Source organism: Prionailurus viverrinus, chromosome D4 (assembly GCF_022837055.1).
Source record: "Prionailurus viverrinus isolate Anna chromosome D4, UM_Priviv_1.0, whole genome shotgun sequence".
Classification (NCBI taxonomy): Eukaryota; Metazoa; Chordata; class Mammalia; order Carnivora; family Felidae; genus Prionailurus; species Prionailurus viverrinus.
The window spans coordinates 13,756,571-13,774,838 of NC_062573.1; the positions used below are offsets into that span (position 1 = coordinate 13,756,571).

At 51.1% G+C, this 18,268-nt stretch overlaps 1 protein-coding gene across 25 annotated transcripts in view; it reads right to left on the reverse strand.

Annotated features, from left to right (window-relative positions):
- The window catches only part of ZNF618 (zinc finger protein 618), a 377,016-nt gene that overhangs the window by 69,521 nt on the left and 289,227 nt on the right, over positions 1-18,268 (reverse strand). For all 25 annotated transcript variants that reach the window (XM_047828947.1, XM_047828945.1, XM_047828943.1 and 22 more), the window contains one exon: positions 14,395-14,438. In XM_047828947.1, coding sequence (XP_047684903.1) covers positions 14,395-14,438 — 44 coding nt within the window. The remainder of the gene's footprint in view (positions 1-14,394; positions 14,439-18,268) is intronic.

The following is an 18,268-nucleotide window of genomic DNA, read 5'->3' on the forward strand; positions in this document are numbered from 1 at the left end:
GCTGTGTTTAAGAGTCATCACAGGACAAGGGCACCTGGGTGGCTCTGTCGGCTAAGCATCCAACTTCAGCTCAGATCATGAGATCATGATTTCACAGTTTGTGGATCTGAGCCCTGCGTCGGGCTCTTTGCTGACAGCACAGAGCCTGGAGCCTGGTTCGGATTCTGCGTCTCCCTCTCTCTCTGCCCCTCCCCCATTTGTACTCGATCTCGGTCTTTCAAAAATAAATAAATGTTAAAAAAAAAAAAAAGTCATCACAGGACAAAAAAGCCTCTTAGTTCAGTGAGGCCCCAGGAGCCACGGGAGCCGCAGGTCTAAGAAGTGACCAGGGAATAGCTATGGCTTCAGGAAGGGAGGACAGTCTGCAGCCAGCCACAACAGAAGGGGATGTCCTGGGAGCGAGGTCTCCCTGGTGCTGGGGCACCAGAGCAGAGGCGGGCAGAGAGCCTGGCAGGAACCCCATGTGACGAACTAAGATGGGAGGTTCTGAAGCTGGATGGTCCCACGGCCAATTTTGGAACCGCCACCACCAAGCTGTGGGTTCCTGCACAAGTGACTCCAATCCCCTAAGCCTCAGTCTTCACATCCATACGATGGGGATAAACACAGCACCAACCTCACAGCGCTGTGAGGCAGAGACAAGGCAATGTCTGCAAGGTGGCCCCGGTGGAGATGTCCTACACATATCTATGGTCTTATGTAGGGGTGCAGGGGAGGAAAGCATGCAGAGGACACAGGGGAAGGGTCTTACATGGCACAGACGTGCAGGGGCTGTGGAGGTAAATCAACAGGGGTTTAAATCCCATCACCATCACATCCCAGCTGGTGACCCTGAGTGAGCCCCTGACCCTCTCTGAGCCTGTTTCCACATAAGTGATGTGGGGAGCCCCGTATCCGCTCAAAAGGTATTGTGAAGATCAACCACAAAAATGTAAATCCAGGACCTCATCTAGAGTGACTCATACAGCAGAGGTGATCATGCCCATGGGAACCGGTGACAGCTGCTGAAGTCGCTGCTCCCTGACAGAGACGGACCACGGGGATGCTAACCACCAATCCTGCTGGCTCACTGGGCACAGGGGTGGAGCTCGGGGACCCTGTCTGAACCCGAATGCCAGCCCGGCAAGAACAAAGCCCACGGGTCTCAGGGGGGCTGCTAGGCAGGCTGGTAGCTGAGGATTCCCTCTGGCTTGGCCCTGGCTGGTCCTGAACCTGCCTGCACAAAGGGTTAAGCCCCAAGCACAGTGCAGATGTGTTCCCCAGGACAGCAAAGAGGCCCAGTGGAGATGAAGGGTCCAACCTGCTTGTGCTCCCCACAACTGAGGTCACAGAGAGGGAACAGAACAGACCCTCCCCCTGAAATACCCTCAATTCACTGCCGACACGTGGAAGCTCAGCCTGAGAACTACGAATGCTTGTCCACCCACCCAAACAGACTCAGTGTCCTTTCCTGCTCTCAGGCACCCCTGCCAGCATCAGGACGTCCTGGTGGGAGGGAGGAGTTGCTGGAATCAGACAGGCTGGGCACTCACACGCCCTGTGACCTCGGGCTGGGCTCCCCCTCTGAACCTCAGTTTCCTTGTCTGTTAAAGAGGGACCATGATCCTTGCCAATGTGGGGGTGAGAGATGAGCTGGGGAGCTGGGGCAAAGTAGATTTCCATATATGGCACCTGCCATGATGATGACATCACTGATTCATGAGGACATCCTCACCTCTGGGAGGCCTTTCTTATCTGCTGGAAGTGGAGTCAGACCCCCTTTCTGAACGCCCATCCGCCCCCACACAGGAGACTCTTACTCTGCGAGCTACATGAGCTATCCTGTCCCCGAAAAGGCACTCCCTTAAATGGGATATCCCTGAGCCCTGGAGGTACCAAGGACACTGGCAACTTCTCCCGGCTCCATGCTGTAGATTTACAAGCCCAAATGTTGCTTTTCTCGGGTGCTTTGCATTTAATTAGGTGTCCTAATAACAATGGAATCACCGAAGTACTTATATCACTTTGAATTAGTGGTGTAGCATCTTCTAACTTCTTTAAAAAATTTTTTTTCATATATCATTTTTTAAAATAGAGCTCATTATTTTAATTATATCCATTTAAATGTACAGTGGAGCCCTTGGATATTCTCAGCACGAATCATTAGGTATATTAGTGAAAAAGCACTCGGAATCTATCTACATGCTGACACTCCATAATCTATTCTATTTGTGTCGCTGTAAAATAGATTTATATATAGATAACTACAAAATAGTTGCTCAAGATATGCTATGAATTTTATATTTAACCTGAGTCACACTTCAACATAAAATCTAAAGTCAGGCACTAAAAGGATATTTCTCGGTAAGAATATACCGTCTGTGGTCACTGGTTACTGCTCATGCCAGAAGGCCAAGAGAGAAGCCAGACCAAGTGGCCTCCTTGCCCCCTAAGAACGGTGACCCCTCATTAGAGCAATGGTTCTCAAAGTGTGTTCCTTGGAGGCTTAAGGGTTCCACAGCAATGGTCCAGAGGACTGAATGAGGCCTGAATGAAAAGAGTGGTGTTGAGTGGGGCTCCACGACCCCTACTCTCTCTTTGATTTTAGCCTGATGTACTACATATACGTGCTTCTTTCTCTCTGTAGTGGGGTAAATGGTGCCCTTCCCCCCCCCCCCCCCCCACCTAAGATATGCCCACATCTTAATCTCCAGAACCTATGAATGTGACCTGACTTGGAAAAAGCCTCTTTGCAGATGGATGTATTTAATTTTAGGACTTTAAGACGGGATCATTGTGAATTACCTTAGGTGGACCCTAAATGCAAGGACCAATGTCCTTGTAAGACAGACAGACAGAAGGGACAGTGCAGACAAGAGAAGGCAACATGACCACCAAGGCAGAGATTAGAGAAATGCAGCCACAGGTCGAGGAAGGCTACAGACACGAGAGCTGCAAGAGGCAAAGAACAGATTGTCCCCTGGAGCCTCCAAAAGTGTGAGAGAACAAGCTTCTGTTTTAAGCTCCCCAGCTTGTGGTAATTTGTTACAGCAGCCGCAGGAGACTAATACCCTCCCTGTGTTAGAGTCTGAAGAACCCGCTCCACTGCAATTAAGTCTGCAAACCACCGCCCTCCACCACCCTCAGCCTTCTTCTGCTTCGTTCTTACTCATCCCCAGCACCGCGTGCGGCCGGTCCAATGTGCCCGCAGAGCCTGCCTGGGAAAGTTTCAGAAACAAATCTCTTCCTCTGGGTTTTGCCAGATGGCTCTTCAAGTGCTTGGGCCCGCCCCTCCCCATCTGGCATCCACAAGAGCCCTGCAGCCAGATGCAGACACTGAAGCACAGAACGAGGCCCAGCCCCGGCACCGCTGCCCCGTGCGCGGCAGCAACTCAATCAACACTGTGAATGAAGGGCATGCGCGAGGTCACGCACCTTCCAGTGACCAGAAACAATTTTCCCGACTCCTATCCCGGTGCTGTTCCCACTAAACCCTGCATCAGTGGACGGGGGACCCAAAGGCCATGCCATTTCTGGCCGTGTGGGAGGAGGAGTTTCAGATGACGTCATGTGCCCAGGAGTCAGACAACTTTGCTTGCTTGCGGGTATAATTTCTTCATCATTCCACCAAAAATGCTAATGCCTGAAGCTCTGCCAGGTCACGGTACTTACGAGGGATCCTCAGCACACCGGAGATCAGTCCTACCCCTGCCTGATTCGGTTTTCCCACCTGCATGACGAGGGACTTGGAATCTAAGGCAGCGGTAGAGGCTGGACCTCCACCCAGCAGGGTAAGGGTCTCCTCGCACAGGGTGGGGAGCAGTGAATCCGTGTGCCCTGAGGCTCTGCCTGAGGACCACCCACCTCCTGCAAAGGCTACTGCCTCTTCACTCTGGCACTTGAGCCACCGGAAACAATGTTAAGGGTGGTGGGGGAGGGGGCGGATCTCTAATCAGTGTGTAAATAATGACTTAGTTAACTCCCTCTAGAATAAAACTTCATTAAAAGACTCCGCTCATTAGGAATGAGGGTTAAGTAGCCTCAAGCTGAGCTTAAACACACTCTCCACAAATGCACGGGGTGTTAAAAGAATTAACGCACATCCAGCCATGACTTCAGGGTCAGCATTTACCCTGATGCACGGGCTGACCGCTGACCAAGTCCTCCTGCGCTACCCAAGTGTCTACCTACCGATGATCTAAGAGCAAAGGATTCTTCCTATTCGGGAGTCAGCAGGGCCCTCCTTGGCAATGCTTCCAAGTCCAATGAGGCTTCTGCCTCCCCCGTTCCACCAGGGCTGTTCTTCCCAAGGCCCCTGGTGACCTCCATGCTCCTAGAGCCTACAGTCCCTTCCCGTCCTCAGCGACCTTGTCCTCTATCAGTAGTCCTGGACGAGCTCCTCCCTCTCTCCTCTGTCCAGCTCTTTGTTCCCTTTGGCTCTGTGCTCGCCTGGTGGGCCCCTCCTCTATCTTCTGCTAATTCCTCTTCACCAGCCCAACCCTTATATACTGACATGCCCCAAGGATCAGTTCTAGAACCTCTTCCATCTTTATCCACACTCACTCCCTAAAGTGATCTCATCCAGACTCATGTTTTTAAATATTAACAATGCGATGATGAATCTCGAATTCTGTCTCCAGCTTGGACTTCCCCCCAAACTCCAGACCTGCACACACAAAACTGCCTGCTGGACACCTCCTCCTGGATGCCCCACAGGGACCCATATTTAACAGGCCCCAACTGAGCTGTTGTAACATACCTCCCCCCAAGTCAAGACAACTATCCTTCTGACTCCCATCCCACTACAGCTTGCAGTCCACGATGCCACCGTCAAATAACTGCAGACTTTATTTCAGTTAGTAGCAATTACATCCCTCCAGCTTCTCGGGCCCCGGCTCTGGAACTAACCTCTGTTCCCTCTCTCTCACTGCGTACTAATGAATCTACTGGCAGATCCTGTCAACTCCCCCTTTAAGGTATGTCCAGAACCTGGCTACTCTTTCCCAGCACCTGACCACCCCCTGGTCCCAGCTGCCTTCCCCTGCCTCCTGTCTTACTGCCATAACCACACACAACCACACCGCCATACCTCACAGCCGGTCTCCTGCTCCTACCCCTGCCCAACGCCCCGATGTCGACATTCAACATAGCTGCCAAGGTGGCCCCGTCCAAACAAGCCAGGTGATGCCACCTCTAGGCCCAAAACCCACTGTGGTTCCACATCTCAGCCAGAATAACAGCCAGAGCCCTCGTCCCAACCCTCAGGGCTCCCTGCGACGTGCTCCAAGCACCCACTCGCCTCATCTGCTAACACACCCCCCTTGCTGGCCACACCGGACTCCCTGCTCTTCTCTGAGCACGTGGGGCCTCCAGTTTTTTTGAGATATTGCTAACATAGAAGACATGAAAGTCTAAGGTGCACCAAGTGATGATCTGTACTGCAAAATGACACCTGCTCTTGAGGCTGCAGGGCCCAAGATGGGGCGCTGGGCTCCCCAGTGGCTGCTCTCTCTGACATCCATCAGGGAGCCTGCAGCCTCAGCCCTGTGGTTTCTGAGAGTGCCCCCTCTGCTTCTAAACGGCTCCTGCTCTGAATGTGCTCTCTGATTCCACGTGCTTGGGAGAGACCTCCAGGGGTAAGGGCTCTACCCCACTGCCATTTTGTATCCCCGTGCCCGGCTCCCAGCAGATGACAGCTAATGTCTGCTGAACGACACAAGCAGACAATCACCGGAGATAGATACGCCAGCGTGAAGGTGGAGGTGAGAACAGCAACGGTACCATAATGAGGGAGTGAGGACAAGGGCCCCTGTGGCGTACTGGGTGGCTGTGACATGCCAGGCATGGTGCTTCACACCGGATCCATGCACCATGCCACTGATGCCAGGCATATCACAACGCCTAACAGGCTGGGTAGTTTTGCTTTAAGATAAGAAAACTGAGAATCAAAGAAACAGAGTGACTTTTTCATGGCCACACAGCTTCCTAGTGACAGAATGGGATTCAATCAGATCTGCCCAACTCTAATGCCTGGGCTTTGAATCACTTGGAGGACTTCTGTTTCTCTTCTCAAAAGAAGACACGACTAAAAACAACGACAACAAAACACCTGTTGAATGAATGAACAAATTAACGACTGATGGACCAGAAATTCCAAGAGACGAGTACATCCCCTCATCTCCTACTGTATCCTCAGCATCCGGACAGACAGGGGCACATGCTAAGATGCTTCAAACAGCAACATAGAAACGTGATAAAATTAAGGAACGAGGAGTTCCACGTCTGCCACAGAGAAATGTGCTTGGGCTTTTTGTTCACTGTTGACCTCTAACTCTCCTTGAAGTCTTCTAAAATGGCTGCTGTTCAGATACGGCCTTTGGACACAGGGTCTCCTGCTTTCAGTGACAAGGACAGGAATCGCAACCAGGTTAGAGACTGTGGCTTCCACCAGCCAGGAAGGACCAAGAGAGAGACCCCTAGAGCAAAACCCCAGTTTCCACAAACCCTGATAACGAGGCCCGTGTGTTTACTATTCCACCCGTGTTTCAAATCTTCACATCGCCCATGCCTTAATAACCCTCAGAATTATCTGTGCTTCCATTTGTCATGTATCACTGATATATTTTAATAAATAGTCAAGCAGAAAAGATTAGATTAATAGATTAAAACTATTAACCTATTAAACAACTCTTAACAGTCTAGAAATTCAAAATAACCTACAATGCATAAATATATCATTAGTTTGAGATAATTCGTAGGCACTTAATTTTCTTCAATGTATGTTGTCAGTCAGCCACGACGCTGGGTAATACTGCAGTTCCGAAAGACAGCATGAAGATTTAAATATTAAGAGTTAATTCCCTGGTTAATTTAAACCTAAAATAGAGAAAAGCAGGAGTCTTGAGCAATGCTGTCAAGTCACCAACTCCGACATTTAGCAGGATGGGGCCCTCCGGGGACAGCTGGGAGCTTCTTTTACGGGTGTCATGGCACAGGGAAGGTTGGCCCAGGTCATTAAAAAGAATTACTGCTAACAGCATTTTAAAGAGACACGCTGCATTCCTCGTCCAATGGGTGTAGCGATGGTACAATTCGGAACCGTGAGGAAGGTGCACTGCTCTCCCAAGACTCACCTTTCTGAGTTTCTCCTCACCCAACTGTCGGGGACACTGCAGACTCAGGATTTCTTACTTGGACAGCAGTCCCTCCGCTGGCAGGTGGGGAAGGGCGGGGGGGGTCACAGCAGAGTCCCTGCCCGCAGTCCTGCAGAGACCCTCTGGGGCACCTGCAGGGTCCCATGCAGACCCCAGAGAGCAGCCGACTCAACCAGCGAAGACCGAGACGACTCCTACGTTGGTCGTCACGCTGGCTGATATGAGAACAGAGAAAAATTACGCTCCCTCTGCCACCAATATGATTCCCTACTGAGGCTGAGACTTAGCTACTATCTCTCTCTCTCTCTCTGACGCCCAGATCCTCTGGCCACTTTCTCCTTGGAATGAAAGGTAAAGAAGCTTCCCAGCAGGACCCCTCTGCTCCAACATCCTGCCCACACTGACAGCTGATGCCCAGAGCTGCCCTTCGGCTGCCAATGTGCCCCTAACGTGGTCCACGTCTTCCCAAGGTGTTCGGGGGTAATAAACTAGACGCTGAGCCGTTGCCAAGCTTTCTAACCTACTTACGCCCCGCTCTCCTCGCATGGAAGCTGGTGAAGTTAATGCGAACCACTAAGAGTTGTTTAGAAGATTCAAGGACAGAGATGTACACGAGGCACCCAGCACAACACCTCACACCTAGTGGGGCTCCATAAATGTTAGCTCTTTTCTCCCACCCTTACCAAGTACTTGCCAGACAAAAACGTGGAAAGTTTGGCCAAACTATGAAAAATATCAGCTCGTAGGCCAATGATGGAGTACTCCTAACTGAATGCAGAGGGGCGATTTTTCAGCCCCAGAAAACAGAAGAAGTGGTGGGCATGGCCGCCCCCCTCCCCAGGCAGCAGCGATGAGGAGGGGGAGGAGGACACACTGCAGCCAAGTTCACTGCAGGATGCGAAGGCGGCAGTGAGCAGGAAGGTAGGTTTGGAGCATAAGGGCATTCTTAAGCATCAAGCTTTGCATGGAAAGCTGGAGGAAGCACAAGCTGAGGGTGAGAATCTTTCTGTTCCATTAGCAGAGCCAGACAAACGGTGAGGCTGTGGAAATTTCCTGAGCTGTTTTCTCAGATCGAGGGCCTTTGACATCAAGGGGCTCAAGAAGCAACCGGGTTGGACAATCCGAGTTACCCTTCTCAAGATGGCGCCTCTTCAGGACGAGGCGAGACTTCTGAATGCCCTGAACGGGTCGGGTCGGTGCAGGGGCGCCACTTGCCGAATCTGTTCAGACTCCTTCTGGGTGCATGCACTGAAAACTCCTGGGTGCATGCACTGAGCACAGGGCTCCCTAGGGACCCCAGTCACCTCCCTCTGCTCAACCACCGCAAGCCATTTGGCAAAAATGATTCACCGCTTTCGATGTGCATTAGTTTGCATTTCTGTGGCTGTCTCCAGAGGGCAACCTAAGGACATGCCTGAATTTTCCGGAATCTGCCCTATCTGCAGAGCCTAGGTTTAACAGTAACTGATCAGGCAGACAGGAAGCCCTGCCCACCAAAAAAGCACTGGCCTCGTGGAATGGGTACAGGGTCCCCAGAGTCAGCCTGCAATTTTATGGCATTTTGTGGCCCGACTTTGCCCCAAGTTTGGTATGGTGAGCATACGCATTTCTGGAAACCAAATCCGAGCTCCAATAACTGCACCATAAGCCTAGAATCAAGATAAAGATGTGCCCTGGCTAAAATATACCCAGCATACTCCAATAATCCATCCTGCTAATATCGTACTGGTCAGGGACCACCATCGGAGCCAACTGCTACTGTGAGTTTTTTGTACAAATGAAGTTAATTTGTTCAGGGATACTTTGATTTTACTGCTGAAAACCAAAATGTGAAACAACAAGAAGGTATTCTTTTAAAAGTAATAATAATAATAATAATAATTATGCGGCTGCACACACGTGGTGATCCAATTAAGTAATGGTCCACCAGTGAGAAAGCTTGGCCTGAAGGACCGAGACTCAGCTACGTCCAAAGCTATTTTACGACGTGTGTGACCTTGGACAAGCCTATTCCTCAATTCCCTCTGAGGAGGAGGGACAGTATCACTACCTCAGAGGGGAGGACCAAAGGAGATCTGTGTGTGACTGGATGGGGGTCAGCCCTTGACAAATATGAGCTCCACCCCCACCCTCGTCCCTGACTCCAGTCCTCTCTCCAGGGTCCAGACTCAACAAGAAATCAATCGCCATCCCACTGTCATCTCCTCCTAGGAAGGGAATCCAGCACGGTGGTGATAAAAATAAACGTTTCCTGAACACCTACTATGGGCCAGGCATTGTGCTAGGCGTATGCATATTACTATTTCACTGACAACACTACGAGGGAAGGTCTAATATAATTCCCATTTTCCAGATGAGGAAACTGGACATTGTGTAACTAGCCCAAGGTCACACAACCAGGCAGTGGGTAGCCCCGGGACCTGGACCCAGGCAGTCTGGGCTCCTCAGCACGGTGCTAATGAGCTGCTTGGCCCTCAGCAGGGCTAGAGAGAAGGTGAGGAAGTGACCTGGCAGACCAGCCATGGAGAAGTGTGCATTATTTGGATTCAGAACTCACACAATGCTTTGTTGAACTGGATTCCCCGGGCCTGAGAAGATACAGCCTTCGGAAACTCACTTCCAAGGCTACCTTTTAAGGTCCTGCCTGTCCTGAACTCTTGGCAACACCTCTTTAATCCTGCCTCTTGCTGTTTATTCACCTTCTGGCAGCCAGAATGATCCTTTTAAAACCAAATCATATCATACCATCCCTCTGCTCAAACTCTCCAGTGGCTCCCCACACCTCACGTAGGGTAATGGCCAAAGTCCTGATGATAGCCTCCAAAGCGCTATCTGCCATATCAGCTTCCTTGCTCCTGCTCCAACACAATCTACACACCACTGCCCCAGGGCCTTTGCACCTGTTGTTCTCTCTGCCTGAATGTGTTTCTCCCCAATGACTGCTTGGTTCAGTCCCTCATTTTCTTCAGATCCTTTCAAATGTCACCTTCTGGTGGTGCAATATTCCTTCTGGCTCTCCCAATCCCCATTCTGCTTCTCTCTCACTCCCATCACTGTTTAGCCTATGACATACCACACATTGTATGTATTAATTACATCGCCTCCACTCTCACTACAAAACGAGTTCCACAAGGCCAGGGATTTCTGTTTTGTTCACCACTGTATTTCCAGCACCCAGATCAGATCCTGGCCCTTTGTAGGTGCTAAGTATTTGCGGAATGAATGCATGAGATTTGGTCTTATCACCAACCCCCCACTCCCGACCAAATCTCTCTGTTTACAAGATCCTGATTGCTTGTTAGGCAACCGGTCTACACAGCAAGGCAATGAGTCCCTTAACCTCTTCTATCCCTGGTTTCCTTATCTGAAAATGAGACAGTTACTCCAGATTATCTATAGAGCCCTATCAGCTCTAAAAACCTTCAACTGACAAAAAAGGCATAATTCTTCATTACAGCAACCCTGTAGCTACGTTTACTTGGTTACAAAAACTGCATTTCCTTTAGAATTTTCCACAGTTAAGGCCCCACAGCCCCCACGCCTCTCAGAATAAGTGAAGTCTGGCTACAGTTGTGCTATGTGGTTTGTAACCTGCACACCAAGTCAGCACTGACCTCAAGTGCAGGGATCACCGGTCCTGTAAAATCGACCCAGGTTGGGTTACAGAGAAGTAAACCAAACCACATTCGGCTGTTTCTTAGGATCAGAAACACCACCTCTCCTTGTCCCCCTCAATTTAACACTAATTCCTTAGCAGTCCGTGCTGTTGGTTTTGGGGTTTAGCCAGAGGCCCTCTGGAGAAGTAACAAAATTAGGCGTTCTGGGCCAAAAGACAGGCGCTGGGAAGAAAGCAGACCTTGGCATAATAACCGAGTGTGCCGGGACCCGGCAGGGAGCTGGGGGAGGAGGCCCGTGTCAGAGGGCCGGGGCTCCTTCTAGGTCATTCCTGGCCAGGGTGGCATAGCCTAACTCTGACTTCAGGGAGCCTCGGGCCTTTGTTTCTCCATCTGAAACAGGGACTAAATGTGTCTTTGCTCTGCAAAGTGCCGAGGTGTCTAAACCCCACCTGGCCGATCTAACGCAAGGCCAGAGTCAAATTCACAAATAGCCTCAGCTATGGCCTGCATTAATATTCTCCTGATATTTAACGCATAATTCACTTCTCAGACTGAATGCTGGGTCACTATACAACAATACTGTTTGGGTCTCTCAAAGATGCTCTATTAGCTTTAATTATAGAATCAATATAAACTCACTGGTTGAGCTCCTTCAAAGTCCCTGGCTTCTTGACAAGCACCTAGCCGATGGCACAGCCCCCAGCCCCTAACAGGCTCCTCTAACATCTGTTAACTGACCACTTCATCCTCAGAAGTGGGAGGGAACAGTGGCTAAGTGTACCCATCAGAGAAGTGAGACCTGGGTGGGCATCCCGGCTCTACTGCTCACTTCCAACTGGGCAGCCTGAGGCCCGTTAAGCGCTCCATGCCTCAGTTTCCTCTTCTGTAAAGTGGAAATAATAAGAGTACCTCCTTCATAGGGCTATTATAAAGATTACATCAGTTAAGAATAAACTAATATATGTGAATCACTTAGCTCAGAGCCTGACACAGAAGTGCTGAATGAATGCTAGTTGTTACCACTAGAAATTTCTTCTTTAAGTCACACATGACCCTAAGACTTGAGCTGGCCCTTCCTGGTGCATATTCTGGCACTGTGGGGATACCACGGCGCTCTGCCACAGAGTATGTGCAAGCCCAGGCTACTGAGGCCGGGCAAACTGATGGTACACGTGCCATCCCCCCCTCCCCTGACCAGGCCAGGCACCTCTTCTCCCTCTGACGGCAGCCTGAGGCTGGTAAGACTCAATTCAGAACTTCAGGCAGCCATTGCTGCTATGGGGAAACCTGCCTGCGGCCTTCTGACCTGGTGTGGGAGAAACTCACGCATCGGAAAGTGACGGCAAGAACTACACCTGCATGAAAGTCCTGAGAAACAGATGGAGGCTCGTCCTCTGTCCACACTCAAGAGTCTGCTGGATGACTACTTTAGCATCGAATCCGTCTGAGTTCTGACACACGGCACTGGGCCTAGCAGAACAGCTGCTCAATAAACATGGGGGTCAGTGGGAGAGGCTGGCCAGACCCTCACTCCAGCACAGCACTGTTGAGTGGGGATAAGCACCCTGCTTTAGCAGGTTCGAGGACTGACATCACTTATTCATCACAAGACCCCGAGCAGGGCCGTCCCTCCCCAAGTGTCCAGGGAGAGGGTGGGACTGGACAAGCTCCGAGGCCCCTTCCAGTCGTGACAATCCAATCCAGGAAGCACTTCCAGGCACCCCCAGTCTAGGGACTGCCGCCGCCCCATGTACTGCTCTTACACGAAATCCCACGACCAGGGGCCCAGCAGCCAAACACAAGGCGCTGGGCAGCTGCCGGCCACAGGTGTCACTGCCAGCGTTCACAGGCCTGAGCCTGGTGGTCTACCCCCCACCCCCACATCATCCCCACATCTCCCATCTCATTCAGGATATCCGTCCCCCAAACACTGAGCGCCTGCTAGGGGTTTCTGCCTATGGATCTGGTACCCTAAGGGGAGAGGCAGAGAAAATTACACAAATACGTGGGATAAATACAGAGCATGAACAGCCTATGAGGGACACAGGCCACAGGCCCTTGAAGGAGAGGTGCAGGGAAGGTTTCTCCCAGGGGAGGATGGAGTCAAGACGCGAAGGAAGATCAGAGAAAAGTACATTCCAGCCAAAGGGAACAGCAGCTGGAAAGGCTCTCAGGCAAGAGTCAGCTGAGGCCAGGGGTTGGCAAACCACAGACTGGGTATTTATGGATCACCTATGGTGCTTTCACAGGCACTGATGGGACAGAGAAGTTGCCAGAGAGACCTATGGTCTTCAAACTGTAAAAATATTTACTATCTGGCCCTTTACAGGTAAAGCTGGTCGACCCCTGGTTTAGGGGGGTAGATAAACTGAGAGGAGGTCAGGGGGAGCAAGGGGGAGCCGGACACATGAGGAGACCGGGGAAGCGGCTGGGAGCCGGGCCGTGCTGGGTGGTGTGGGTCACGGTGACCTCCGGCCCGGTATCTCTGCCTCCATTCTAGCCGCCTCCAATCCACCCTGCACACGGTTGCTGGGGTGATCTTCCCAAACCACAGAGCCAAACATGTGACTCTTTCTCAAAGAGCAATGGCTCCCCGTCGTTTCCCGAAGCGCGTTCCAAGGAACACTTGCTCCGCAGCCAAACTTTCAATAAAAGGGTTCCACAGTTAAACAACTCGGAGAAATATGGAATTCTCATCCCAGATGTTGTCAGGCGCACACATGAGCAGGTGAGAGACTGAAAAGGACCCACAGCAAAGAAATCTGTTGCCTCTGTTGAACCCGCTGTCCTTCACACTCACTTGGCCACAGACCCTCTCTTTCCTACAAAAATCTCTTAACGTTCTAAAGAACCAGTTGTGGACTAAAGGGAAAGTTCCTCTGCCTGGCGTTCATACTCTGACCCCAACTCCAGTAGGTAATCCTAGAGCCCGGTCCAGATCTGGTGTGTGTGGCTTGGAGAGCCAACTTTCATTGGTCCCTTGCCTTCCTCCTATCTCCAGTGGCCCCCGTAAAGGTCATTTGGCCACCCCAGCTCCACCCTCCCTGAGGGAACACGGCGACAGCAGAAACAGCGCTGACGTGCACCAAGTGCCTGCCCGTGCCACCACCAGAGGCAGACATCTGCAGCGTGGGCCTATCCAGCATCTCTTCCCGCCTTCTTCGGGAATGACCGCCCAGCTTTCCTTGAGGGACACCCCCCCCCCCATCCAAACTCCTGCCAGCTCCCAGGGTGAGGACACAGCCCTGGTCTGGCTATGCAGAGTATCCCCTCCCCCTGCTGTGGCGGGAGGGGGTGAGGTTCAGGGAGACGAGCACAGGACTCAAGCTGGGCCACGAGTTCCAGACTAGGATGGGATGGGCAGGCTGCTCTGGAGGTCACTGCACGGCAGCCGAGATGGGATTCGAGCCCGGTCCTCTGCCCAGTCTCGTGCTTCACCATAATTCCCCCCAGCTCGAGCGCCCAAAGGCCAGTTCAGAACCCAGTCATCCTTGGTCCATTCGTGGCTGCTCAGAGAGGGTACCGGGGGCTAACCACGACCGCACATCCTCCGGGGAAGGGACGGACCAGAGAGAGGTGGCTGTCAGCTGTGAAACGGGGAGGGGGGGCAGGGAAGGGGACAGCCATGGGCACGGGGAGTGTACCTGCTCGCCGTGCTTTTCCTTCCAGCTGCACTGGCTCCGTCAGCCTGCAAAAGAAACCCAAGACACCTCCATCAGCCATGGGGGAAACCACAGACCCTACCCACTGATGCCCCACCAAGCTCCCCCTCGACACCCGCCTCCAGATGGAAGGGAGAGCTAGCACAAACCCCTGCTCCATTCTTCCAGGTGGGGAAAATCTGCCCCTAGTGGTAAGAGGGAGTCAGACCACCCACCCCACCCCCCGCCCCCACCCCCGGAATTTGCTTGGCCCTTTAAATCCAGAGGAGCACCCATTGCCAACACAAACCCAGCAACCACAGGGCCCTGGGGACTCAGTGAAAAGTAAGTAACCAGCTAAATCTGAGATTGAATTGCACCATTTTTATTTTCATCTGGGATTTCCAATAAAACAGTAGCCGCAGATTTATTCCTACCAACCGGAGGGGGAAAATCCTATTATGTTAAAATATTCTGTCCCCCAACCCTCCTAGCAGGGAGAGACAAGAGAGTACTGGTTCTTAATCTCTTTTTATTTGGGGGTGGGGGTGGGGTAGGGGTGGACAGGGAGATAAGGCTGACCAAATGAAAATTTCAGAAATCATAAAGTTCTGGTTCAGATGGAGAGACCCAGGGCCTGAGCCAGGAGGGAGCTGCCTGAAGTCTCATGAGGACGGAATGACCAATACCTGGGGTTCCTGACCACTAGGCTGGTATTGGGGGGACCTCTATGCAGAAGCTGAAGTAGGCTGCAGATATGGGAAGGACGCACTGGTCAAAGATGCGTTTTCCTGGCTTTGTCAAAGCATTTACAATAATAGTAATCACACTTAGAATAATGCAGGTTTAAAACTCTGGCACACATGTGTTTCCAAATTCAGAATCCTTCCAAGTTTAGGAAGGTAATGTAGCGCAGGTGTTCTGTATTTTGAAACACCCTGGCAGGGTCTGGGGAGACACCCCATCCCCCGACCCCAACTCAAGCACACAGTGATACTTCCAGAGTGAAACATATGCTGTCAGCCTACAGAGGCTCAGTGAAGACGCAATGAGTCTCTTCTCCCTTCAGGCCAACTTGTGCCACCTCACCAATTACAAAACATCTTTCTGCTTTCAAGGTTTTTGAATTTCAGGATTGTGGACCTAAAAGAAAGACAACAGCAGCCCCCTTTGGATGAGCGCGCTTACTAAGAAGTCGCAAACTGGCAAAACCAGATGGTGGACTTCAATGCGGTCAATACGTAAAAACACCAAGGATTTCACCCAAAGAAGGCCGGATTTCAGCATGTGAAAGCAGCACACAGGCCCACATGACCACAGCCAGCTAGGGCTGCCATACCTGGTTTTCCACAGTGCCCGCTGCTCCGTCTTGCCTTACGCTCGGCCCTCCAGCCTGGCCCCCAGGGGTGTCCAGACTCCCTCCCCCAGCTAACTTCCCTTCAGGCGCCAGTGTCCGCACATTTAATGCTTCTTATTCAGTCCTCCTGATGGGTCCCCCAACATACATACACAATATCCCCATTTTACAAGTGAGGCAACAAGAGTCCAAGAATGTAAGTCATTTATCCAACATCCCACAGCTACAAGCCTAGGTCTGGGTCACTCCGGTGCCCTCTTCGCTCAGCTCTGGAATATTTTATCTCCCGCCAACATTCAGAAGAAGAGCCAATCGGGAAATGAAGGAAACCCACACAGCCCCCACTGCCCCGACCGGGGAAATGCAAAGATGAAGGACAAGTAAGGAGGTAGAAACGTGAGGCCTGGGAGGGAGAAATTAATGGGATGCTGGTGTATTACTTCAGTGGAAGAAACAAGAAAGCGGAAAATGGTTTGCATATTATTTCACTGGGAGCAAAAGAATGGGATCAATTACAGCCTCTTTCCAACATCTTGCATTCCCCAAAACTTCTATGGAAAGTGAATGGGAAGAACTTGTTTTAATCTTCATATCCTAAGAGGCAGAAGTGGTAAAGGGTGGAAATTCTGCCCCAGAGAGCTTTAAAACATTATAAAATCCCAAATGATCTCTCATCTTTCAGACTCAACTCTGGGCCATGTATTTCTAGCATTTCATACATATTTTCATGTTGTCTTTTTTTTTTTTTTTTTTTTTTTTTTTTTGGTCCTTTTCCTTCCCCGTTTCACCCAGGGTTGATCACATGAGGACAGTGAACATGACACCAGGTAGGAGAAAAGATTCTGTCTCTGGCTCACCTTATCATCTCCACCTACGTTTCCCTTTTCATGTTTGTGTTACTTGTGCTTTTGCCACCAATAGCAACTCTCAGTTTTGTTTTCCACCAATTTTTATAAAACAAAGACAAAATGCTAAAAATGTTCAGCGGTCCAAACAAATCCCTGCACAGAAACTCGGGCGGTGCGGCAGAGGAAACGCAGCCGCTGGAGGGCCGAGGGCCACCTGGGCAGATGTGACACGGCCGCTTACCGGAGCTGATGCGGGTGGGCGCATTGGTGGACGACAGGCGCAAGGCAGAGATGTCCGAGAAAGCATGTGTTCATATCACAGCTCCCGTCAATCATGGCACTTGGGCCTGGCTGAGTCCAGACCAGCCGTGAGGGGCCCTCCCAGCCCCAGCGGGAGCCCACAGTGCTGAGGGCGCCGACCTTCAGGTGGAGAGATCTGTGAGATGCCAGGCGAGCGCTGCCTGCATCCTCACAACTACCTACTGCTTGAATTAAGCTGAACCTCTGAACCTCTGACAGTCATTTTCCAAATGGTCTAATACCAGCCATTTCCTAAGATTCAACCTTAACCACCAACTAACTCACTTTTACCCATGGTAATCTGACCTGCTTCTCAATTTGCATTGAAGGTGAACGGCACGGGGTCTGGCGTCAATAGACGTCCTGAGTTTGGAGCCCCGCTTTTGCCATTTCCGGGCTGTATGATTCTTGGTAAGTCACCTGCACCCTCAAGGCCTCAGTTTCCTCAGGTGCAAAATGGCAATATGCCACCCCCAGGACTATCTCCTAAGACTGGCGAGACTTCTGATAAATAAGGTAACGCGTGTAAAAGTACCTAGCACGGACTAAGTACTGATTGCACGGCAGATGAGCGAGAGGCAGGGCCGACCTGCTCTGCTCCAGGGGTCTACCCGGCCTGTCTCAGGGAGTGATCCAAATCCCATGCTACAAGCCAGCATCTCATTAGCATCCACCAGACCCCACAGCTCTGAGGCTTCCTCTGAAGGGCTGGTCAAAACGATACCAAATACACTGAGTAGTAAGTACTTAGTACTTGTTAAGTACTAGGTACTAAACACAGGCCAGGTATCTGGAGTACCCGCTTGAGCAATGGAAATCCAGCTGCCAATGGACCATGTGCTCCTATAGATGCAGCTTCTGTCTGGCTCTGTCTGGCTCCCACCTTGGGCAGGCTCCTTCCTTTTCCATGGACCTGAGGTTCTCATTGGTAGAAACGGGACGGGAGGCATGAGAGTTAAATCAGGTCTCCTGCCACCCTTCATCTCTGTTTCTCTGTATGGAGCTGATCCAATCTTAACCAAGCCCCTCTATGGCAAGTGAAATGGGGCGGGGCACAGTGGGCGCATGAGAGACCCTCCTCCTCACGCTTACAAGGTGGGGGTACAGGCATCCACACCCCCCCCAGCTCTCCACAAGGGCACCTGGCCCCCTTTGCCCACCCCATCCATTCCTTTTACACCAGTTTCTCCTTAGGACCCGGGCAAAGCTATTTTCGGTTTCATTCGACCCTCCTCTTCCCTCCCAAATGAATGTTAAGTTGTTCTTTTCCATTCTCTTATTAAGGATTTTCTTGGAAAGAAAATATTATTCCAAACCCAGAAATTTTATTTCTGAATTTGTGCAAATGTAAGTTGTAGGACATTAGCTGCAT